Source organism: Ornithodoros turicata, chromosome 7 (genome assembly GCF_037126465.1).
Source record: "Ornithodoros turicata isolate Travis chromosome 7, ASM3712646v1, whole genome shotgun sequence".
Classification (NCBI taxonomy): domain Eukaryota; kingdom Metazoa; phylum Arthropoda; class Arachnida; order Ixodida; family Argasidae; genus Ornithodoros; species Ornithodoros turicata.
In genome coordinates, this window is record NC_088207.1 from 54335339 (window position 1) to 54360513 (window position 25175).

The following is a 25175-nucleotide window of genomic DNA, read 5'->3' on the forward strand; positions in this document are numbered from 1 at the left end:
TTTAACTGATATTTTAGCTTATATCTTAGCTGATATTTTAACTGATATCTTAGCTGACATCTTAGCTGATATTTTAACTGATATTTTAGCCTATATCTTAGCTGATATTTTAACTGATATTTTAGCTGATATTTTAACTGATATCCTAGCTGATATCTTATAATAATAATTGGGTGTTTACGTCGCGAGACAACTGAGATCATGAGCGACGCCACAGCGGTCGGTCTGTGGATTGCTTTTGCCCACCTGAGGGTTCTTTAACGTGCGATGAAAGCTCATCACACGGCACCCCGTATTTAACGTCCCTCGCGGAAGACGGCGTGTCTAAGCAACTTGTACCCTGCCACCAAGTTGCTGGCGTCCTCGGCCAGCTGATATCTTAGCTGATATCTTAACTCATATTTTAGCTGTTATTTTAAGTGATATTTTAGCTGATATTTTAACTGATATTTTAGCTGATATCTTAGCTGATATTTTAACTGATATTTTAGCTTATATCTTAGCTGATATTTTAACTGATATCTTAGCTGACATCTTAGCTGATATTTTAACTGATATTTTAGATGTTATTTTAAGTGATATTTTAGCTATCTTAGCTGGTATTTTAACTGATATCTTAGCTGATATTTTAGCTGATATTTTAGCTTATATCTTAGCTTGTATTTTAACTGATATTTTAGCTGATATCTTAGCTGATATTTTAACTGTGATTTTAACTGATATCTTAGCAGACATTTTAACCGATATTTTAACTGATATCTTAGCTGACATTGTAGCTGATATCTTAGCTGATATTTTAACTGTGATTTTAACTGATATCTTAGCCGACATTTTAACTGATATTTTAGCTGATATCTTAGCCGATATTTTAACTGATATCTTAGCTGATATTTTAACTTATATTTTAGCTGATATCTTAGCTGGTATTTTAACTGATATTTTAGCTGATATTTTAACTGATATTTTAGCCTATATCTTAGCTGATATTTTAACTGATATCTTAGCTGATATTTTAGCTTATATCTTAGCTTGTATTTTAACTGATATTTTAACTGATATCTTAGCTGATATTGTAGCTGATATCTTAGCTGATATTTTAACTGTGATTTTAACTGATATCTTAGCCGACATTTTAACTGATATTTTAGCTGATATCTTAGCCGATATTTTAACTGATATCTTAGCTGATATTTTAGCTGATATCTTAGCTGATATCTTAGCTGGTATTTTAACTGATATTTTAGCTGATATTTTAGCCTATATCTTAGCTGATATTTTAACTGATATCTTAGCTGATATTTTAGCTGATATCTTAGCTGATATTTTAACTGATATCTTAGCCGACATTTTAACTGATAGCTGATATCTTAGCCGATATTTTAGCTGATATTTTAGCCGATATTTTAGCTGATATCTTAGCTGGTATTTTAGCTTATATCTTAGCCGATATTTTAACTGATAGCCCCGCCCCCCTGGAGTCTGAGGAAAACCCAAGGAAAACACCCAGACAGCACAGCCGGCGCCCGGATTCGTGGATCCGGGCGCGGTGGTGGTGGTACGAGGGTGGTTCCATAAGTTTCCGGCCCGACCAACTCTTAATAGTCATAGAGACGAAACAAGTGTATCACTTTTCGACATACTCACCCTTAACTTCGATGCACTTTTGACACCTTTCACCAGCATTCTTATACCCTTGAAAAAATAGTCCGAAGTTTTGTCCGCAAAATGCTGGAAAACTGCCTCTTGCACCTCACTATCGTTTTGAAATCTCCGTCCTCTGAGATCCCTCTTCAAGTTTGAGAACAGGAAGTAGTCACTCGGTGCCAAGTCTGGACTGTAGGGTGGGTGGTGGACTTCTTCGAAGCCGCACTCCTTCAGTGCAGCCTTGGCAACAGAAGCCGTGTGGACAGGGGCATTATCCTGGAGCAACCGGACACCTCGACTCAACCTGCCGCGCCTCTTTTCCTTGATGGCGTCTCGCAGTCGGTGCAGGAGTGAAGCATAATAAGTCGCATTCACTGTGGTGTTCCTTTCTTTGAAGTCTATTAGGAGGATCCCGTGACAATCCCAAAATATTGTTGCCATGATCTCCTTTGTGGATTGTGTGACCTTGGCTTTTCTTGGGGGTGCTTCTCCTGGTTTGCGCCATTCCATCGACTCCTTTTTCGAAAGGGGATCATAGTAGAGCACCATAGTCTCATCCCCTGTGACGATTGACTTGAATATTTCTTCTTCGTGCTCTTGACAGAGCTCCAAAAACTCTTTGGCACAGACGACGCGCTGTTGCTTTTGAACTGACGAGAGAAGTCGTGGCACCCAGATGATGCGAAAAACAGTTGTTTTGGAAAGCCCCAGCCTTTATGAGATTTCCTTCACCTTCAGACGCCTGTCGCTCAGCACTTCCTCCTCGACAAGAGACAAATTTTCTTGTGTCACCACATCCACTGGACGACCATCGCGTGGATCATCTTCAATGGACTCTCGCCCCAGTTGAAACTGCGTAGCCCAGTCTTTTACCGTTGTGTACGACGGAGAGGCTTCCCTGTACACGTTGTCCAGTCGCGCTTTAATTTCTTTAGGCGAAAGTCCCTCTTTTGTCAAGAATTTTATCACAGCGCGGTACTCGATTTTTTTCCATTTTAACTGAAGAGTGCACCTTGGCTGTTTGAAATGCCGCTCTCCAACCGAAAAAAGCATGGAGAGGGTTGAGGATGGTGCTCAGGCCCTCCAACAGATGGCGCCACGCGTCCTTCATCGCATTTTCAAATTCGCGCGCATTTTCTACCTCGGGCCGGAAACTTGTGGAACCACCCTCGTACTTCTGAAAGAGGTCCCCGTTGTCGGCCTCACAGAGGTGGGCAACGTCACGACTGACACCCCGGGGGAATGTGCGTCCTGGGCCGACTTCTAAGGGAACTGTGCCGACGCTAGTCTGAAACCGTCTGAGGAAAACCCAGGAAAAAGCCCAGACAGCACAGCCGGCACCGGGATTCGAACCCGGGTCTAAGATCAAGATGTCGTCTGCTTCGGCCAATCGCAGCAGACGATTTCAAACATCGGCTTTCTGTGGCTATACCAGTGGCTTACCGTGCGGCTAACTGAGGCTCGCCTCCATAGCTACGGTGGCCAAAAGCATGGTGGTGATTGGCGAACTCATGACTGTGCCGTGGGTGTGTTGAAATTAGAAAGCAGTTATGGAGTATGAGATTAGAGCTGAATCGATTTTGTTCGCAGTTAATGACGTAACATCGTCAGTTCGGCAAGCAATGGACCATTTCCGACAACGCGTATGCGCATGCCCAGCCCTTGAGTCCGCCATTTTTGAGCGGAAAACATCGCCATGGACCCACCTGCGGGAGACTGTCATGTCCATTGTGGGGAGATAATCGGTTTCAAGGTTACGCGGACATTTGAGGTCTGGTAATGAGTGCAATGCGCTTTCACTGTTTCCGCATTCTTCTTCCAATATTCTCTTGCTACTTTCCCACGCAACGTACGTGCCAGTTCGTGAAGCGTCACCATTATTATGGGGAAAGACACGACGTTCGACGTTTCGCCGCCAGGGGCGACGCGAATATGGAAAAGGTCCATTTTGCGAGAAAGAGAGCAAGTGCACGAAAGTGTGCTTGTCTGTTAGACACGTACCCTTGGTGTCTCCACTTAACGGTGTTTGTGAGGCTCTACGGAGGCCGGGCCACCGCTCGGGCTTCCTTCTGTCGTGGTGGTGGTGGTGGTGACTCCTTCTGTCGTCTGCCTTCTGTAAAACAAGCCGCCCACCAATCCCGCCATCTCTGTGGCAACTATATCACAATGTGTGATTGGATTACATGATCAAGTAAAGTAACAGTCTGAAAGGTAGAGATGCTTTCACTTTACATTTTTCCATTTTACGTTATTCCGTTCCGCTTCAGATCACAGTCGTGTAAAAATGAAGACTTTTTAATTTTTTATATTCTTGATATATATACTACATATATTTTAAACACGTTGTATTTCAAAAAGCAGCAAGGAATGCCCAGAAATGTATAATTCCTGTTGGCTTGTGCTCTTTTTCCCCAGTGAAGGTTCCTAGCCCGTTATATCTGAAGACTAGTACCGGAACACCACACTATGCGGGTGATCTTGAATCAGTCAGGGTGCAATACTATTTTGCGTAATCGCAGCAAGTTGACTGATTGCCTCTGTACATGTAACTGCGAATTATGCATGTCAATAGCGTCGAAATGCAGAGCGCGCACCCTCGTTTTTGTGGAGTCGAACTTGGAGCTTTCGAGCGAATAAACATCAACGCCCATAGAAAGGGAGGGTGTCACTGCTTGTTCTTCCGGCACAACCGATCCAGGCGAAGTACGAGGGGCGTTCAAGTCAAACCGGGACTTTTCATTTTTCGCAAAAGTAAAATGAACTTACAGGCGAGAAATCAGTTTTATTTTTCAACCTAATCGCCAGCTGCACTAATGCACTTGTCCCAAGCGTTTCACGAGGGCTTCGATGCCAGCAGCGTAGAAATTTTTACCGTCGCGTAGCAGCCATGATCGGACCGCATTCTTGACCTCGTCGTCGCAGCTGAAGTGGCGGCCCCCAAGGAACGCCTTCAGTGGCCCGAATAGATGGAAATCGCTGGGAGCGAGGTCTGGACTGTAAGGGGGACGTGGCAGCAACTCCCAGCCAAGTTCCGCTTTGCTGCGGCTAAGTGTATCGTGACCATACTGAGCCTGAAGTCTTCTGTGAATTTCAAATGACTTTACGCCTTCATTCGCGAGAAACTTCATGACAATTCGCTGTTCGATGTGCGCGCTCACCTCGTTGTCGGCCATCTTGTCCAGCACGTGTCTTCTGTTTTGCACAAACTTCGGACCACCACGTGGTGAACGCGGAGGCCTATCGCGTGTGAAAATGACGAAAAAGAAGTAGCGCGAGCCATTTGTACACTCAGGAGACAGAAAGTCCCGGTTTGACTTGAACACCCCTCGTAGTAGTGTACGATAGTTGGGTGCATTGTTACGCTAGTCCGCGCGAGAAATAACCAATTCATTACTAAAAAAAAAAAAAAATCCAATCATTGTCAGCTTCTCTGAATATTGACATGTTTCTTTAGAATGGAACATGTTTCTTAGCTATAGAATGGAACAGCCTTTCTAATCACATTGTCTGCTCTGAACTACGTTTTGTAGATTGTTCGAAGACTGTTGCACGCTGCAAGAGTTGTGTAGGACAATTGTGTCATTTTGTAATGTCCACTACTCATGCTTTGACTGCCAGATGACAGTTAGCATTATTAATAAATGCCAGTAGAAAAGGTGCATTCTTGCAAAAGCTGTCTTTACTGGCTGTACTTGTCAGTAGCAGCAGCAACTTCTGTGAATGAAGCCGCAGCAATTGCCACCACGATTCTTGTGTTCCTCGATGCAAGTGTTGTGACAGCCTTTAGGGTACCAGGGACAGTAAAATTCCCAACCTGTAATTTCATCAATCAAAAATTTCCATTGCATGGCACGAGTAAACAAAAAAAAATCGCATTACGTTTTTCCATGAAAACCTGCGCTGCGGTATTTGCGCCCACTTATAGAAGAAATACTGCTCCTTGCAATGAAATAATCATCATCATTCAAATAAAGTTGCTTAATATTGTTTCAACAGCCAGTCTTAATGAATCTTTCAAAATGAATTTCGTTGATTAACAAAAAATGGTTGGTGGTTTAGATTGAAGGTTGTAGCTAGTAGAGCGCTGATGTTCAGTATCCGCAAAGAAATGAAAATTCCATCGAGATCCTGCGGTGAAACGAAATGGAGCTGCAGATGGCCACCAGGGAAACCCCATAGCTCCGGAAACCATCCAGATATATTATCGCGAAGATTCGTCACGAAGAGAGGCGATCTTGGCCTCTTCTGGCTGGCTGTTCCTCGATGCGTGGTGCACCCCGCACTCTAGGAAAAAAAGGAGTAAAACGGGGAGTAATTGCAGCTCCCCTAGTCTGCGATTACTCGCCATTTTAGTCCCCTAACCCGACATTTACTCCCCAGGACTGCAAATTCTCACTAAACTTCGCGAATGGTCTCCTGAATGCAACAGTCTACGTCAATATGTGCACTTGGTCAATTTGAACGACATAAGGCTGTATAACTCAGACAACGTAGCAATTTTCCAGCCACACAGAGTAAGAAACGGTTAGCGCATCTTTCTTCGCAAATTGTGCCCTACGTATGGCGCAAGGTTTTATATCACTCGATATATATCACGGTTGACGGTTTGCTTCAAAGTATTTTTATGCATGCACACGAATTATGAACCTGGGACTCCTACAATAGCGCGTGAAATGCAGTCTCCACTCTGTGACATTCATTTACTCCCGTGCATTTACTCCCGAAAGGGACTATTTTTTGTGGCAATGCATTTAGTCCCCAAAAGGAGTAAAACTACTCCTTTTCTCCTTAGAGTGCGGCTTTGTAGCTATGCTAAAGGGAAAATCCTTTCTATTGCTCGGTCTCACATCACGGATATAGGAACGGAGATAAGATTTGCTTTATACAGCAGAGATCCACGGAGACAGAGAGGCCGCGGATTTCCCCATTTCTCACCGTGTACAAGCTCGCTCAGGCTTCCATTATTGCGAATTAGAGGCTTTGCTTTACAGCTGACACATTTTTATTAATCAACAAGATAATTATGAAACCTCGCGAAGGCTGGTTGTTAAAACAACGTATGTCCAAGTAGGCCGCAAATAATGCAGTTTTTCGAGGGAAGAAAAGTAACGCGGACTTACGAACATTTTAGTCCGGGTATATGGTAGCGCGTTCTTTAAAACTATTTGCACAACTCAAAAGAAGAGAAAAAAATGACAGTATACTCGCCTTCCAGTTCTTTGGGCAACATTGCCAGACCTGCAAGGAATCCATTTTCAAGGGTGTGGAAAGAACGAAAGAACGGGTGTTTCCAGTAAGAAAGGAAGTGCACATATACATATGCCTGGAGAGTGTGAATTTTTATTCGAAAGCCAAAGGAGACAATGTTTAAATTGCGGGATGGAATATGTCCCGGCGAATGAAGGTGCTCTCAATATAGCGGTGCTTTGGAGAATTATTCGTGATAAACTGAACAGAACGTTCGTTCGCACAGCGCTCAGAAACGGCGTAAAATATCGTCAAAACAGAAGTACTGGCGTGTTCTCCTTGCTTTGCCCTTGTCTATGGCACATTTTGTAGAATTCCGGGACTATCCGTTGGTTTGTATTTAGCCCGAATTCGCAAATATTTTAGTGTTCGACACATGCCAATATTAACAGCTTGCCTGCTACTTTAAAGTATGTACCTTTACTGACATTGTTTATGCTCGCTCAAACGTGTAAATCTATGCGGACGATATTGAAATGCACAACTACAGCAGTGTGTCGACAGAAGCATCTTTTGAAGAAAGAGTGCCGGCAGCCATCAGCCCCTCCTCCTCATAATTTCTTTATGTGCATGGATTGTCCTTCCTTTATATATTAAATATTTTCGAGAGATCATTTTGACGAACAGCTGGAGGCATTTGACAAATCTTCATCAGAAAGACGTGCCAGAAGTAACATTTAGCGGAGACGCACTGGTAGAGAGGCTGGTAGTTGTTAATCCAGAGAATAGACGAGTTCAGAAAATCCCAGAGTGCTTAGCGCCAAGTGCCGCTTTGAACTATGGGAGTTTACTAATGCCAAAGAAACAGGTGGCCTCCAAGGTGTTCAGGTTTCTCGCCTTCCGGTCCATTGTCCACGACGTGTCAAGGTCAGCGCAAGCAAAATGTGAAGGATATTATTCTTCGTTCTCCCGCTCAGCAAGCGCCCAGAATGCAATGCGTGCGCAAGGAGCACTGGGACTTTCTTAACTCGTCTATTTGGCACCAAGACGGCATCCGTTTGGGAGTATGCTGTCACATGAATAGCCTCCATTCCAAAACCGTGACGGAATTCGAAGAAAAAGTTTATTCATAGGGGAGCAAAAGTATATGGCCATTTCCTAGCGATCGGCCTGCCGGCTTGTTGTTGTATAGGGGATTGTGTGTGCTGGGTCGACTTCGCAGGTATATGTTCCAACAATTTTTATATAAAACGCGTTAGAGAAATAGGTCGGTAACTTGAAGGACTAGACATGTCACCGACCGATTGAAATAACTTTAGCAAGACGCCAGTCAACTGGATTGCTCAATATATTTTTAAGGGTGACTCGTATGTGACAAAGTCGGAAAAGGTCGCTCTCCTAGTTTTTCTGCTCACGTCTGGCGCTATAAGAATAGGTACGAAGGCAGTTTTTATTGACGTTATTCGGAGAACAGTCACTGTGGCGTATCCCGCGTACAATTCTCAACTCAACGGGGCAAAGCAAAACTCACCGAGCAACAGGATGCAGCAGCAAGCGACCCAAGACTTCATTTCATGCGCGTTTCTTGAACGAGTGAAGCCAAACGAGTCACGAAAAACATTTACGAGCTGTTAAACAGCTCGTAAATGTTTTCGTCTTGTTTGTATGGACGCTAAACAAGACTATGAGGACGACACCCCTTTTTACAGCACACCGGCTCACTCGCAAAATTCTAACTGGTTCATCAATATTTAACTGGTACCAAGCGAGAACTTTTCGTTTGTGAAGAAGCGCCGATTTTCTAACTTTACTAGTTGATCTGCTAGTGTATTGTAACTTGGCGTATTACGACATTTATTATTTATTTACTTACTACTTACTTATTACTTTATGATACTTTAACTTTTATGACAGTTATTATTATTAATATACGGCGTGTCAGGAAGAGATGGTTTTGTAGGTATCCAGGCGACTGCCGAAAACGGACCCCCCCCCCCCCCGAACCCTTTATGTTCTCGCTTGTGACAGAGGACGCCACCAGGGCAGGGGCCGTCGGGGGGGAGGGGGGGGGGCAGGATGCACGTTCCCCACCTCTGTGACGGCGACAACGGGCAACTCTTTCAGCAGTACCAGCACGTTGCTTCATCTTTTTCGAGTGTTGTGGCTCGTCTGCGAATATTGCTGCTTTCTGAGCAGACACCAGACAGACTTCTTTCCGCGTGTTCGGAGTTCACTTATCGGCAAGTTCGGAGGATGTTTTTCGGAGTTTATTATTTTCCGGGAAATCCGAGTAATTTCAAAGGTTCTTTTTTTAGGGCTCGGTTAATATCCGAAAATTTGAGAAAAATTAGCGACTTATGTGAAGGAGTGGTACACTAGGGGTGTGTTCGTTTATTAAACTCGGCGAGTCGTGACGTATGAGAGCCATCGTACGTCATCGACTCTAGCGACCCACCTCGAAAGGAAAGTCGCTGCGAGTCTAGCGAGTCGACTCTTGAGCACCTCTAGTGTTGAATCCTCGAATTTTAGAACGGGGGTTAGTGTCACGTGGGTGATGTCATGAGAGCCGCGCCGCGGCATTTTCGCCCACCAAGAGTCTTCTCTCTCGGCTCTCGAGTTGTTCGAGTCGAATAAACGAACGCAACCTAAGATGATGAACGGATGCAACGAGAGCAAGAGAGGCTTGTTGGTGGAAATGACCTGCAAGGTGCCTTTGCTGTTAGTATTGCGTGTGACGACCTGATGTTCTCTCTCACGATACAAAGTAAAAAAAAAAAAATCTTACATTGCGTACAAAATTAAAATAATGTGCATGATACGAGGAATTACTTACCGGTGGCTTCTTCAATTGAATGTGGCGTTGAGAGTTGAGGCAGTTCTTATCGCACTCTTTCCGTTTGCGGTGACGCGACAGTACTTGCAGACAATGACATCTCTATCGCGATTACCCGAAGGGCAGCTTCTGCTTTCGTCCCGTCCCACGCCCAACCTTTCGGAATGATCACTTTGTGCCACCTTTGCTCCATGCGCTCCATTCACATGGAGGACAAAGAAAACGGGAGAAAACCCACAGGAAAAACCATGGGTGTAGAGCTGAACTGGTCGAAATAACGGCACCTCATTCATTGACCTCAACATCAAGGTGACTCACAGGCATTACCAGCATTCTCAACTGAAACTCTGACTGGCGAATGGACCATTTCCGACAACGCGCATGCGCATGCCCACCCCTTGAGTCCGACATCTTTGAGTGGAAAACATCGCTATGAACCCACCTGCGGGAAACTGTCATGTTCATTGTGGGGAGATAATCGGTTTCAAGGTTACGCGGACGTTTGAGGTCTGGTAACGAGTACAGTGCGCTTTCACTCTTTCCGCATTCTTCTTCCAATCTTCTCTTGCTACTTTCCCACGCAACGTGCCAGTCCGAAAAGCGCGTCCCCATTATTGGGGGAAAGACACGACGTTCGACATTCCGTCGCCAGGGGCGACGCGAATATGGAAATGGTCCATTCTGGGATCTCTAAAAAGTGCGTTTCTTCCGGATAAACCCCAATATTGCCAAAAATTTTACGGGCGTATGTTCTCCGTAGTTTTTTTCGGACCAATCATAATACCCTGGAAGTAACGGAAAATTTGGGCCCCAACGGAACACAAAAACGCGATTCAAGTGGCGAATTCGTGTGGTCATTTCGTAGCAACTTTTTTTGCCAGATCTCGAGCAGTCATGTTCGCTTGGTCAAAATGAAGCAATCTCGCATGTTCGCGTGGCGCTTTCCGAGCGCTCGGAATTTGCCAGCTAGCACTTTTTTTTGCCCGGTCTCAAAACGGTCGAGCAGCAGATTGCTCAACTGTATCCGGTGTCGTCACATCCGCACTGCAACGGTGGCGAGTGCCCTCATTGGCCCGCATGTTGAAATCACGTGGTTTAGCAGACGACAGAACTCGAAGACGGGCTACCGCGACGCCCCTAGCGTGATCCAAGCACCTAAAACCGCTAGATTCCTAGCAATCATGTTCGGGTGGCAACGGTCACGTAATCCAGCTCGGTCGCCGATCTAGCAATTTCCGAGCGCTCGGCCGTGTTGCTACGAGATGACCACCCGAATTCGCTAAAGGAATGGGCGCCGCCATTAGTCTCTGCCACCCCGTGGCAGTCACAGGAACTGTGCAGGTGTGGACTGCCGTTTGCAGAGTTCCTTCATTTTCCCGTGTTTGTTTTCGTTCATTTTCGTTTCCGTTCGTGTTCATTAGTGCCGGTTCATTTTTGTCCCGCTCGGGAACCAGTGTAGAACAAATATCGCGGCGGCGAACACTCCTCACGTGAACAACTGTGCATATATCACAGCGGAAGCAGGCAACCTTCTTTTTCCTCGATCTTTCGAACGTTGATACGCTACTCGGATGTTCACCGCGTGACTAGTGATATGGAATGTTACGTTATCGTCAGTCATACTCATTAAAGACGGCGGCTACGAGTATTCATCCCAATGGGAAGAGCGATTTTGGCAGTCCACTCCTGTTGTGCCGTCGCTGGGAACGAGGTTGAGGAGCGCACGGAGACTAGTGGTTCGAGAGTAACGCGCGATAAGGTGATAAGCATGGCACGTGCGGCCGCACCGGGCTCCGCGCGAACGTCACGGAAAAGCCGAGAAGATAGCGCCCTCAAAACCGGCAACACATGGTCCATCGAAAAAGAAATAGCAGAATCTGTTCACCTGTCAGATACAGTGAACCCTCGTTATTATGACCATGGTCGTTCCCGAAAATTCTGGTCATAATGCTGAATTGTCATATTAACGGGGGGGGATTTGCAGAGGTTTCACTGCATTGTTCCCCTGGAGTATGGTCGTAAAGCGTGTATGTCACATTATCGGGGGGTCATATAAACGGGGGTTCATTATATTATTTACGAGTTTCGAGTCTCTATTGAAGACTGGGAGCTGGTGGGTTCGAATCCCTACCGCCGGCTATGCTGTCTCAGGTCTTCCCTGGGCTTTCCCAAGATTTTCCAGACGAATGTTGGCCCCCTGAAGTCGGCCCAGGACGCATACTAACCCCCCGAGTCTCCTTCCTGCTGTCCTCACTCCGTCTGTCCACATCTGTACAGCAATCATTGCTTCTGCAATCACAGTTGCTTCACAGCGCTAACACGTACGCAATCAAAAAGGAACGTCGGATTTCGCTCTCTCCCCTCCCCCACTACGCGCTTCAACAAAGAACCCCCCTATGAAAAGGGAGGGTGTGGATCCGCCCCTGGTTTTAGGGCACAAACGCACCCCTGGCCACGATGCTGTTTTTTTTTCTTTAGTTGTTTAGCTTTCCATCATCATCATTATATGAGGCCTCGCATCGGTTCACAGCACCAGGACCCACGCTTGTCTTGAAACGGCCCTGACGACACGAGTCACCTTTTTTCTCGTTGTTCTGGAGGTGCTCTCGGTACGTATTAGGAAATAATTCGGTTACAAAGTAACTGAAACTAACTACAGACTACTCACTGATGAGAGAGGAACTTTCAACTGTTCTCGAGAAAAAGAAAACAGAAACTATGTTGTGACACGATTATTTTGTTTTTGAAAGCTTCGCAGAATTTCGAGGCGGAGTTACTATTTGCGCGGACCAACTGTTCAGCGTAACTTCTCCCTCCCGAGATTGCATGCCTCGTCTGGTTGTGCCTACGTACAGTTGCTGGACATTGCAGCACTGGACAGGATGAAGATGTCCCGTTTTAATCCCGGATTATTTTCCTGAAGTGAAATTAAAATGTACTTCTATAGCACTACGAGAGCTGACAGAGCTGGGAGTGAGAAACGGAAGTACGTACGTACAATAATGAAAATGGAAAATATGCCCCTTCCAAAGATGCTAAAACTAGTGTACTTTCCTTTCCTCCCTGGTATGTGTCGAGTGATGCAGTAAGAGAACACAGTTTGCCATTAAATTTGAGTGTTTTATTTATTAAACTCTGGTAAACCCTCGATGGAAATCGGCACTTAACAAGAGGTAACTATGATGACACGCAAAAGAGAGAGAAATCTTTTTTCCGTACGAAAGGGGGAGAAAATACATCGTACCCAACGGATGGATAATATGAAACCATCATCAATTGCCAGTGTTACTAAGTATATCACTCCATCACACTTTAGATCCAAAAATGTAACCAAAATCTAAGTGTAACCACAGCAAATTCATACCTAGAAGGGATGTGCTGCATCAAGTGAACCCCGTCGGTATGCCTCTGAGCAAAAAAATAGTCTCGTACAACCTTTTTTTGATAAAGAAGAAAGAGAGAGAGAGAGAGAGAGAAAAAAAAAATTCAATACCTTCTTCAGTGTGCTGCTAACGCACATTTTAGGTGTGGCCAAATACGGTGGAAGCAGACAACGTTCAGCCACAAACATTCGTAGCAGACGCTCGGTACACCGGGACGAGATGACAACGCGGGATAATTGTCACCGCTCGCAACATTGCCTGCTCTGAAGATGCATCATTAGACTCTCGCCCCGCCTGGTGGCAGCAGAGAATTGTCGGTCACCAGATCACCTTTACAAAATAGTCGTTGCCTGCTTCAGTACCCGGTCACTCACAGTCGTGTCTTAATTAAAAAAAAAAAAAAAAAAAGAAAAAACGCCACATGTTCGGCATTCTGTCAGGTACAAAAATAACAAACTTTGTGTTACATTTAATTTGATACTGTCTTTTTTTTGTTTATATTAATCCACATAGCTTCTCTTGACAAACAGGTTGCAGCAAACATACCATGACATTGTATGGTTCCACAAAAACACGCACACACACACAGAAAAAAAAAAAAAAAGAGGTCGTGCTGTAGCTCACGAATCTATATGACTATTTTCTCTCGTCTATGGGACTACCTCTCTGAGCAGGCCCAGGAAATTAAATACACCGTTGACACACCAATAAAGGAGAACATGGGACAGCAACCACAGTTGAGACAAGCTTTTACAATGTCAAGTCAACGCTCACGTATCAACGATACAAAGTAATGATAAGCTAATAAAGAGAGACAGAATTTCGTGTGTGTGATTTTCTGCAGCTATCATCTCATAACAGGGGTAGGCGTAAAAGATGCAAAAATCTTTGCGTATTGTGAAGGTGGTGAATGAGGACCGTGTCAGTGACGACCGTCGAAAAAGGAGGGTGCTTTGAGATTTTCCTCAACGGGCGGGGGGGGGGCTACGTATGTAGAACAAACCTCTGTCATTTTACGTTTTAAAAACTGAGCTGTTGTCTGTATAATTTTAAATTAATTCCTAAATATTATAATAATTTGTCACTTTAGGTATTTACTTTGAGAAATGTTCTATCGTCTTTCGAGAATGCACGTGCAACAAAATGTGGGAGGATTTATCCCAAAGGTCCGAAAGTGTTTCCTGCACTTTTATCGTCTGTTTTACCGCGGTACGAAACAAATAATGTGGCTCATGTTCCGACACATCTAGTTACAATGACATAAAAAATGTGTAACTCTTTGCTGAATTTTTCAAATTAAGCCGCATACATACATTCCAGCTAATGTGCAGCATTAAACTTGTTTCCGCGTTCCTCCAAAGAGGAAACAAAGCCAAGCAGAACTCATGGTTATTACGGTGTTGGGCAAATAGTGCAGAATATGTGATCCGAGTGTGAAAATATCGGGCACACACACATCTGCCGTGCAAACTTGCAATTTGGCACACCATGGATTGACAGTCACACTGCACAAGTACGACTACAACGTGATACAAACAGATTTTTTTTTTTTTCATCCGAAAATGTCATCTATATATGCCACCGCTTAGAAAAGTCTCTCACTCTTGTAAAAAAAGGCCCTTTCAGGAAAAGAGGGCAAATCCACGGACACTAATGGTGCTTCTGCCCTAAAGGTACGCCTCGGAGTCAATGACGGCAAAAATAGGGCAAATTAGTTAAAATTACTTTTGATACAGCTTTTTTTTTACACACTTTTCGAACAAAGCCGGCAAACAAAGACGTCGTAGATGCGAGAACAAATTTTTAAAAACAAGAATTGTTCGTTCACTGGTCAAAAGCTTTCGTTTTGCGTTGCCCAATCGTGGACGAAGGAACACGAATTAATTAATTGATTTCATAGGTGCCACATGTGAAAAGCAGAGTGAAACAAAGAAAAACCCCATCTTTCATTCGTTCCCTGCAAAACTTCCAAGGTTCAGTCCCTTAACCAGAGCCATATTATATTGTCTAGTGAGGGACAAGTATACACAAAGTATTTTCTTCAAATACTGCATTTTTGGGTCAAAAACACATCCCCACTAGCTGTGCTCTCATTACAATCTAAATGCAGGCATTATGACATGTTCTCCGTGCACATAAGATAAACATCTCTCTAGCGGACATTTACAAAATGATCTTTTTTTTTTTTGAACACTCAAGCAAGTCCTGTACAGTGGTTCAATCTAACCTGTCATATGTTCAAGTTAAATGTTTAAACAAGAAACGAAACAAACGTATACAGTTTCTGGTCTAAAGACATTAAGATTTAAGGCAACAATACCGTGTGCTATCCTTTGTTGATCGCTGTATGATTATTGGTCGCTTTTGTCATTTCTCTTCTGGTGCTCTTAGATTCCTGGCAGTTGTTGTGCTCAAATGCACACGGGCTTAGTGATTACAGGGTGCTATCATGCTACAAAAAAATAAAGAAACGTAGCGCAGAAATACTGGTGATTAATTAATGTAAATGCTACGCCATCATCTTCAACGTTAAATACGGCCGTATAGCGATTTTGTGAATCAACCCTGGTGCTCACGCAAGTACGTAGAAAGTTTTGTGCCTTCCTCGTGCTTTTACTTCCGCGTGCACATGGAAGAAAAAAAAGAAAGAGTAAGAACGAGAGAGAGAGAATAGGATAAGAAGCAAAAAAAAAATAAAAATTGGGAAAAAGGAAATTGTTGGACAGCCAAACTTAAGCTTTAGGCCATGAACAGTTCATCCTTCACATTTTCCACAGCACAGATTTCACTGACCTTGACACCTGACCTTGACCAAGTTTGTCAGACACCAGCATAAATAGGGCACCTTATTTTTTTTGGTGGGAAACATGACACCTTATTTTCTTGTATAAAATGAAATCTCATCAAAACTGTCGCGGTGTCATTTCTTTGTAGAAAAGTTGAGAGAAAACTGCAATAAGATGCAGAATGCAATTTGCGCGCTTTTTAATACTACGGTACGTTCCAGCTCATGCACGGAACATCCTCAATTTATCGCGAGGTTTAACCCATGGAGGCAAAAGCAAGGACAAGGTGCCCCACAAGCTTGGGCATGCCAACATATAAACACGTAACGAAAGGTACAGCTGCCACCCAGGTGGCTGTCTGAAACATAATGTACGCCGTTTCCACGGCAACCACCGAAAGAAAACATGGCTCAACAAATCACACTCACGGTTACAAATCAAAGCCTACAGAAACACCTATGCAGCTAAATAAAAAAAAAAAAAAAAACGACACCCCAGGCAAATGAAGCAGAATGTACCAAGAAGAAGAAAAAAAAAACAAAAAACAAAGCAACAGCAGCCTCCAACCTTAATTGAGAGAACATTCGGTTTGGAAGTTGCCACGTCACGTGGTAACGCACAAAAATATGTTACACAATATAAGAAACCATGTCACATGATGCCTTTCAGGAAGGCCTCCTGTACCCTTAGTATGCAACAACATGAATACTAAACAAAGTATAGCCCCTAGTTTCGAGGCTATGAGAGGAAAAAGAAGAACCACATTTTCTGGCACATAAGGTGACATCTCACCCACTAACCTATCGTCATCCGGATGCAAAACGTTTGCTCTTATGTTTCAGCAAATGCAGTGTCTAATTAGCTCCGTCTTTAGTGCAGTCTCACATTGGTGAAGAACACGTAAAAAGAAGAAGAAAAAAAAAACAGGACTACGTTCTCTAACGATGCAAAGCAGCGTCGCTGACAACACCACACTGCCAACACAGACACGATGCAGCTTTGCTTTCACATGTGTAGGGCTACGTGAGTTTTGATTCCTCAAATGGACAAGGGACAGGAGACAACGGGCCAACGAATGTCTAGAAGAGAGAAAAAAAAAAATGCTCGTATACATTGACACGTGAGCAAAGAAACACAGGGCAGGCAATTAGTGGCAAGAGGCAGGTTACAGAACAGTGTCAACACCGTCTACACCAGTGCTACCCGCATTCGATGATGTACGTTTCGGGTCTGTGGTACAACTCTCCCTCAGCCCGTTATCGTGCTTCACTCATTCCCGCTGGGAAGGACAGTGTCGGGAGAAAATGTCACAGAATGTGAAGGAAACAAATGAGTCCCACAAGTATGTCTCCACTACACATCGTTTTCCATATGGTATTCCAAAATTTATTAAATTAATTAATTAAATTAAAAATAAAATATAACAAATAAAATAATTAAATTAAATTGAAATAAAATAAAATAAATTAAAAAATTAAAAAATAGCAATAAAGTGTTCACCTTGTTATAGAGATACACACTTTGATATAACATGCAAATACATACCTCATAGGACAACAGTGAACAAAGAATTTAAAAAGAATTCAATAATAAAAAGGGCATGAGAAGCGTGCCACTGGACACCTTACGAATTAGTAGCATACCGGCCACTGACCTATTGATGTGATTAGTGTCTCGATATCCCACGCAAAGAGAAAAAAGGGACGGTTCTCTATTTGATTTCTTTTAAAAATTCTCACAATCATTGCAGTGCATTTTAATAGACCCTTCAATGTGCTTCATTAAATGTTATTTCTGGGATTCGTGCAGTTCCTTCGGTATAAGTCACACTGTGACATTTTTTCCTGATATGGACAGTGCAACATGAATTAGAATGAGTAAAGACTGGTACAAGTTGTCTTAGTATGAGCTGCGTTGTGCAGCTATTCTCAATAATGAAGGCCACTAGAGTACTGCTGCCACAAGTTCTGCTGGGCACAGGGGCTCGCAAGTTTTAGAGATGTCAATCGCTGACAAACCCACAGTCCCATGGTGGCCAACCAACAGAAAATAATTGCATCGTTCAACAATAAACGGCACGTTGCAATTGGCTCTCACAATTTCCACGCATAATAAGGTCCTCAACAGCTATCGTGGGCAGTGCCGCAAAACACATTAGTCAAACAAAACAGAGGCACCAACACAGTTCAACAATGGTCTCTCAAGATACTGCCACTAAAGGAAGTTGTGTTTCGTGGGGTCGATGCTGCGTCGACGCAAAGTGGATTGCAAACCGAAAGCGGAACGTACTTGACATTCAGTAGTAATTTTTTTTTTGCTCACACTAATAATAATAATAATAATAATAACAATAATAACTGTGGGTTTACGTCGTGAGACCACCGAGTCGTTCACACTATCATTGTGTGGATAAAGGATATGGAGATAGAGATAGGAGACACGAAACGATCACTTCCAAATGCAAAGAAATCTGCCGGAAGTAACTGAAACTGGGAAGTGCAAATATCGATTCCCACGCGAAGAAAGACAAAAACGATTATTGCTATATGCCCGTTCTGTGTTGTGAAAGGTCATGTGACTTGGTCAACTAGTGGCTGAAGCTTTCCCATCTGCCTACCATCATGAACAGCCTTTTACCGGCTTACTATTACCTGCTACTACAACTAGCAACATTTGAAAGTGTCAGATTCAACCAGCGGTTCCGAAAGCAGGAAGAGTCGATCAACGAACACCTACTCTACACCTTATCTGAATGCTGCAATTACGGCGATTTGCGTGACCAGCTCATCGGAGATCGCTTTGTCGTGGGCGCCCTCGACAAAACCTTGCCAGAGCAACTGCAGCTTCTCACGGATGTCAGTTTCATGTTTTATTTCACAGAATACGACTCTGTAGAGGAGCTCCGAAAGCCATAAAAAATTATCAGTTCCAAACGTGTTGCGAAAGCAGGTAACTCGACTTCAAATTTTCTCTGTACGCAATATTTTAACAGAAAAAAAAAAGAAAGAGGGAGAGAGAGAGACTTGAACATCCTCATCCCTTAATACGATAGATAATTTAAAAGTACTAAGCACATTTCAAGCACACCCCACTCAAACGTTGCCGACCTGGGCACTCCTGAGGAGGTTCAACAAGGCTGAAACAGTTATCCAGTGCTGGTGCGGAGACGTTTCGAGCCGTGTGATCGAAACAGGACCGCAAAGAGAAAGAGGTAGCTCGAAAGCAACAACAAAACCCCAGACTGTCAGTTTTGTGGGAGGAAACCGCATCTGAGAAAAGGTTGCCCTCCAGCAAATGCTAACTGTAATCTCTGCAAAATAAGGGGACATCTTAGCCTTACGTCCCGTAAGCGAAAAGCATCATCGCGAGATCCTCAGAAAACAGCACCTAAAGTGAACTCGCCTAAGGTCAATGCTGTGCAGCTTGAAGAACCAGGTTTTTTGGTCTCCACAGTGCCTCCATTCATCGAACCTCTGGCAAATAAAGCGGACCGCCGCAACCGGACCGCAAAGCACTCTTAGTGGATGTCACCATCAACAGGTACACCGTCAAATCGAAAGGTGCCCAAGTGACTGCTGTTGAAGCAGCTTTCAAAGGAATCCCTCCTCAGCTGCAGCTTGTGACAGACGTCATTACAGGACCAGACTGAAGTCCATTGTCCGTCGAGGAAAAGTTCCTCGGAACAACGGGTTGGCAAAAGAGGAAAAGACCACCGAGTGGATTTTGGTCGTTATCCACATCACTGCTACCAAGGTTGCTAAGAAATGAAAAGAAGTACTGCACCATAAAGTTAGAAACATGACTCACAGTTGTGGCCCCACCAAACACAAAGGATTATGAGCATTGTGCACCACATTCCTGCATAGCTGGAATTGTGAATAACACTTGCAGCTTATAAGGCAGTTTTAGCAGTTAGCAGTTTAGCTTATGATTAAAAAAACAAAGAAAACAACAACAACAACAACAACATAGAAGCTGAGCTATTCGCCAGACTGGTTCTGAACCGTACTTTTCATTAGTTCTGGTTCAGTTCCAAAGCTGGGAAAATAAACAGTGGTTCGATTCAGTTGTGGTTTTTGGTTCGACACCCTGCATGTATCTGTGTGTTGGTGTTGACCAAAAATGTTTGCCCGTACCAGATTACAATTCAAAGAGAGAGAGTCTTACCAAGTTGTTGGTGGCTCAGTAAGGTTTGCTTGCATCCTTTGACCTCTTTAGTTGAACTTTGAGACGCTTGGTTCCAATTTGGAAGCCGTTCATGGCCTGGATGGCTGCTTGCGCACTCAGTGAATTGTCATAGCTCACAAAACCTGAAAAAAAAAAAAATATTTGCTTGGGGTAAAATCTGGAAAGCTCTCCACTCATACAGGTGAGGCTCAACAGCACCCAATATATACTATGTATTTCGTGGCAGTTTTCTTTTCCACCTTAAAACCTCCACAGGGTATTGCCAGATTTTACTGTGTTACAGCACATAACGTAAAAAACACCTTTTTGAAAAGAAAAGCGCAAAGGACACGTGTTTGAGGACGCCTTTGGCACCGAACTTCACGGCATTTCTTATTTTTAGGGGTGTGCGGATATTCGAGTTCTCGAATTGGAATCAAATATCAATCACACTCGAAGTATTTAATTCGCAAATCGAATACCTAATATTCGGATTTCCGAATAACCGACTATGTATTCGCAGAATACGAACGGCATCTCCCAAAAGTGGGCTTCACCTGACGCTTCCATGCATGAGGTGAAGCCTGCTTTACGAAATTGCCCACGCTGCAGGATCAACACAGACAGATTGTAGTTTAGTTTAAGATAACGTTAGACCATATTAATAATGATAACGTTAATGGCACTGGCATAACATAATGTTAATGGTATTGCGGGGGGGGGGGGGGGGGGGGCTTTTGATTTGATGTTTGGGAGTTTGCCTTTAAACACTCTTAAATGATGCCTAGAGCACAGAAAAAAAAAAAAAAAAAAAAAGGTGTCCTAAAGATGTAACTTCCACAAGGTATTGGTCAGCTACTATGTCACAGGCAGAAAGCATTTGTAGTGTTTTCCGCACGAATAAAAAGCATGACGGAAGAGGGTGACGCGTCACACCAGTACAACTGCTTCCTCTCTACGATACAATGACAACGCGCCATGCATGAGTGAGTGATTTTTTTTTTCTGCATACGGTATAACATTGTCGTTGATCGTGTATGGGAGAATTTGTGCATCGGGTTAGAAGAAAAACGTTGCAAGCATTACGTGCCCAGAAAATAATTCGTCGCTTAATTCTGATTTCATTTTTTTGCCACGTTCTAAAGCTCGTGCTATCTGTGCTATTTCGAGCAAATTCTCTGCATGGAACATGCATTGGGCAAGAGAGAGCGTTTCCATTCAGGTAGGGTAATGAAGTCGGAATGTATGCAAAAAATCAGTCGCTTGGGGCTCCGGCATTTAGGTTTCTGGAGGCTGGTGATGAACTGACCAAAGCACTTGCTGAGGTTTGTCTGTTTGTCGATGAAGACCTTGGCAGATATGACATTGCCGAAAGGCATAAATGTCTGTGCCAGGTCACTGTCCGTGAATTCCTGCGGTAAGTGGTAGATGAACAGATTGGCACCCTCTGGCCCTGAAATTTGAAATGGGATATCTGGGATAAGTGATAAGACTGTCCTTAGTGCCAGCGGCCCTGAAAAAAAGAAACTATCGACACTCGCACAAAAAAATGTCTAAATATCTAATGAGCAGGAATCTCTTTGCCTGCTCCCAATTTTCACATATCTGTCAAACCCTCGTGGTCATACGTTTAACCTTTCTCATATTTCTAAATATGTACGTACGGTACCTGTAAACATATTTCTAGGTACGTTCCTACAATACAATAGTGTCCTAATCACATCTCGCGAAATAATTCTGGTGATGCACAGACCTTGCACAGCTGGATTATTATATGTATACTAGAAAGAAGAGCACTTTCCGCAACAAAGGCTATGGCCTACCTTCAACCTGCTTCCCTACAGGGTTTTGCGACTGTTGAAGTCCTATCTGTGCGAACGCTCCTGGGACAGCAGTAAGCGAAGCTGCATGAACCAAGAGTGAAAACTTTCAGAAGGTGTCCTTAAAAAAAATTGGTCGTATACCGGCCAGTCGGGATTTCATGCAATCGGATGTCATAGCGGAACAAAGTGCCATTGCTTCCAGCTTTAAGGACAACTTCTGGATAATGCGGTTTAGATATCTTGTAGCAATACAGTGGCACTTTCATAGTTGCATGGTTTGGTCTCTCCCTCTCTACACTCTTAAAAGAAAGAGGGTGAACTTTAACTCCTCTTTCTTGCCACATATATCACTCCCTTTTGGAGAGTTACAATTACTCTCAACAAAGGAGTATCCTCACTCCCTCAAGGGAGTAACATTACTCTCTTACTCCCCGCCGGGGAGTAATATTACTCTCCAGTAGGGGGTTGGAGCGTAACCTCCCTCACTCCTCACTCCCTAAAGGGAGGTTACGCTCTAACCCCGTACTGGAGAGTAATATTACTCCCTTGAGGGAGTGAGGATACTCCTTTGTTGAGAGTAATTTTAACTCTCCAAAAGGGAGTGATATATGTGGCAAGAAAGAGGAGTTAAAGTACACCCTTTTTCTCCTCCTCACATACACAGTACATCCTCACTCCCTCAAGGGAGTAACATTACTCTCTTACTCCCCGCCGGGGAGTAATATTACTCTCCAGTAGGGGGTTGGAGCGTAACCTCCCTCACTCCTCACTCCCTAAAGGGAGGTTACGCTCTAACCCCCTCTTACTCCCCGGCGGGGAGTAAGAGAGTAATGTTACTCCCTTGAGGGAGTGAGGATACTCCTTTGTTGAGAGTAATTGTACTCTCCAAGAGGGAGTGATATATTCCCGCAGGGGCTTGACGTCCCACATATCGGCTGTTCTGAGGTACGGAAGTTCGATAAAACCGTATTTCTGCGCTATACTTTTACACGCAATTGTTGAGGGGATTGTTCAATATAGGCGATAACTCGAATATACGGGTTCGACTGCATATGAGCACTGGTTCATGTTCTAAAAGGCGACTATGGCAACATGTGCATGGGGGACAACCACTCACAGGGATACTGCTGCATTCCAGAATAGGCTTGCGCCAGAGCGTCCAGGCTGGGCCCGTTGGCAGTCAGCCCTGCTGCACTGCCCAGGCTGAAATTCAACAACAATGCATGTGTGCAGTCCATTCACAAAGTGAAAAGCACCATGTTGAAGACTTTCATGTGCGATTGCATAACTTCTCAGAAAACCATACTAGTACAAGGGGCGGATCCAGACATTCACTTTGGAATGGGGGGATGAGAACGGGGGTCCTTTGTTGAAGCACGTAGCGGGGCAGGGGGAAACGTAACGTTTGACCTGATGATCTGGGGGTCCCCTGGATCCGCCACTGACTAGCACTAACTAACATAAATGATACATTACACAACAGCATCTTGTTATGCTACAATTTTGCAATCAGCGAGGATCAACCTTTTACCAATCATTTATTGTGCCCTTGTCCAGTGGAAATATTTCTACTTTTTGGCAAACTTCCCCTTACAAATATGTTTCCTGCCACATCTGACAATAAATGATTTGATTTCACTCGAAACTAAGTCCGTTTCAAATTCAAATGATTACAGCGAAGGGTAAAATGCATCGATTCAATCGAACTAATTCGGTAACAGATGCTGGCAAGAGGACGTGAAATTCAAAAATTTTTGTTAAAGTTAATCGCGTAATTATTTTAATCAGCCCTAGAGCATTTTACTCCACAGATTGTTTGGTGCAATTTGCTATTGATTGCAGGTTTTGAGAGGATCTGCTTTGGTTATGTTTATGAAGCAAGAATTTCACTATCTGAGAAATAACACGTACCATCATTGCCCCCTTTTTTTTGTCACTCGTATTTAAGCAACTAGTTTTTAGAAAACAAAAACTTGTCGTCTCTACCTGTCACTAAGAATGCGAAGAGTACAATACCCACAAAAGAACGAGACACAGAAAACGTCTCGGGTATTGTCCTCTTCAGCAGTCATGCATCAGCTAGTCAGCGCCCTTCTACTCCTTTTAATGTGCCAAGAGGCCCACATAATTCCATATTTCTCTTTTAGTTTATGTATCATCCGTTATATATCCCCACATCTGCCATGAAAGTCCAAAGGAGAAGATGCTAATACAGCACTGCAACTAATCTGTACTCAACCTGTTTCTGTTTCTTAAATACTAAACTTGAAAGTATTTCGTTTTACTTTTTTGTGGAGGGCACTGCCGACTGTGGTTGCAAACATGTCTGGCCGGAACTCCATAGCCCAGACGGGTAGAATGGGTAGCTTCAAAGAAACAGGTGCCCCTCAAAGTCGCAATGAACAACTTCACACAAGACACGTGCATACACAATAAGGGTGCCCAAAGAAAAGTCACTCTGCCTCCTGCACCGTTGACGTGTTGCTTTACGCGGGCCAAGAGAGAACTTCCCCTTGCTACGAGAAACACAGTCCCAGCAGGCATCCAAAATTTATGCTCGAAAAAAAAAAAACTGCGTAAAAAATTTCAGAGGTCCCAAACTGGTTTCCATCCATTAAGAAAAATTGAAGACTGCTCACTCCCTGTCAAAAGCCACCACTTACTTGAGCTGTCGGCGACCAGAATTTTTCTCCAACTGAATACTTTGAGGATAAAGGCACCAAGAAATTAACGACGACACGACCTTCTATGCCGAAATCAAATACCGGCACACATCCGTAAGCTTCAACTTGCCAGGCTAAACGACAACTATTTACAATCGGGTGTTCTCAAACTGGGTTCCCAAGCAACGTCTAAAGGGCGCTAAGGAGGAAGCTCTAGGAAACGCACGCTCTAGCACGTTACAGTCACGGCTCAAACCCCAGTGGGGTTGTCCCGTTTGTTCTCTATTATTCGCTCGCGTTCTTTCAAACGTAGATCTGGTGCACGCGTCTCTGGTCCACGCGTACATTTTCGTGATTCGTTCCTCTTTCCTCTGGTGTCGCTAAATATCGCAACTACGGTCTCGTAATGATAATAAGTAAACATGATCCTGGCAGGGCGGCAGCGCGCGGCCGGGCCGATGCCGGGCCGATGCCAGGCCGATAACGGCCGGGTCTGACGCGTCCTGGCAATGTCACCCAACGAAACCGCTGCACACGTTCCCATGTTCAAATTACCGGGCATTTTTTGCCCCGCTGAAATACACGCGAGTTTGACGGGACCCCGGCATCTGTTTGAATTAAGAGGTTTTGAATTAACAGCACTGCACTGGTGTTGGCTATAGAAATAACTAAGAAACCAGAGCACTTCG

General features: G+C 43.9%; 1 protein-coding gene across 10 annotated transcripts in view; it reads right to left on the reverse strand.

The window, feature by feature from the left end:
• Positions 1-5301: 5301 nt before the first annotated feature.
• LOC135401580 (CUGBP Elav-like family member 2) overlaps positions 5302-25175 on the reverse strand; it is a 254196-nt gene continuing 234322 nt past the window's right edge. For 4 of the 10 annotated variants that reach the window (XM_064634075.1, XM_064634071.1, XM_064634077.1 and 1 more), the window contains 6 exons: positions 24109-24189; positions 22941-23026; positions 21824-21904; positions 21310-21474; positions 20001-20143; positions 12771-16912 (listed from right to left, as the gene is read on the reverse strand). In XM_064634075.1, the coding sequence (XP_064490145.1) occupies positions 20016-20143; positions 21310-21474; positions 21824-21904; positions 22941-23026; positions 24109-24189 (541 nt within the window). In that variant the 3' untranslated portion in view covers positions 12771-16912; positions 20001-20015. Of the gene's footprint in view, positions 5459-6852; positions 6883-12425; positions 12582-12770; positions 16913-20000; positions 20144-21309; positions 21475-21823; positions 21905-22940; positions 23027-24108; positions 24190-25175 lie in introns of those variants that run through there. The other 6 variants (XM_064634078.1, XM_064634080.1, XM_064634073.1 and 3 more) reach the window with 5 other exon arrangements.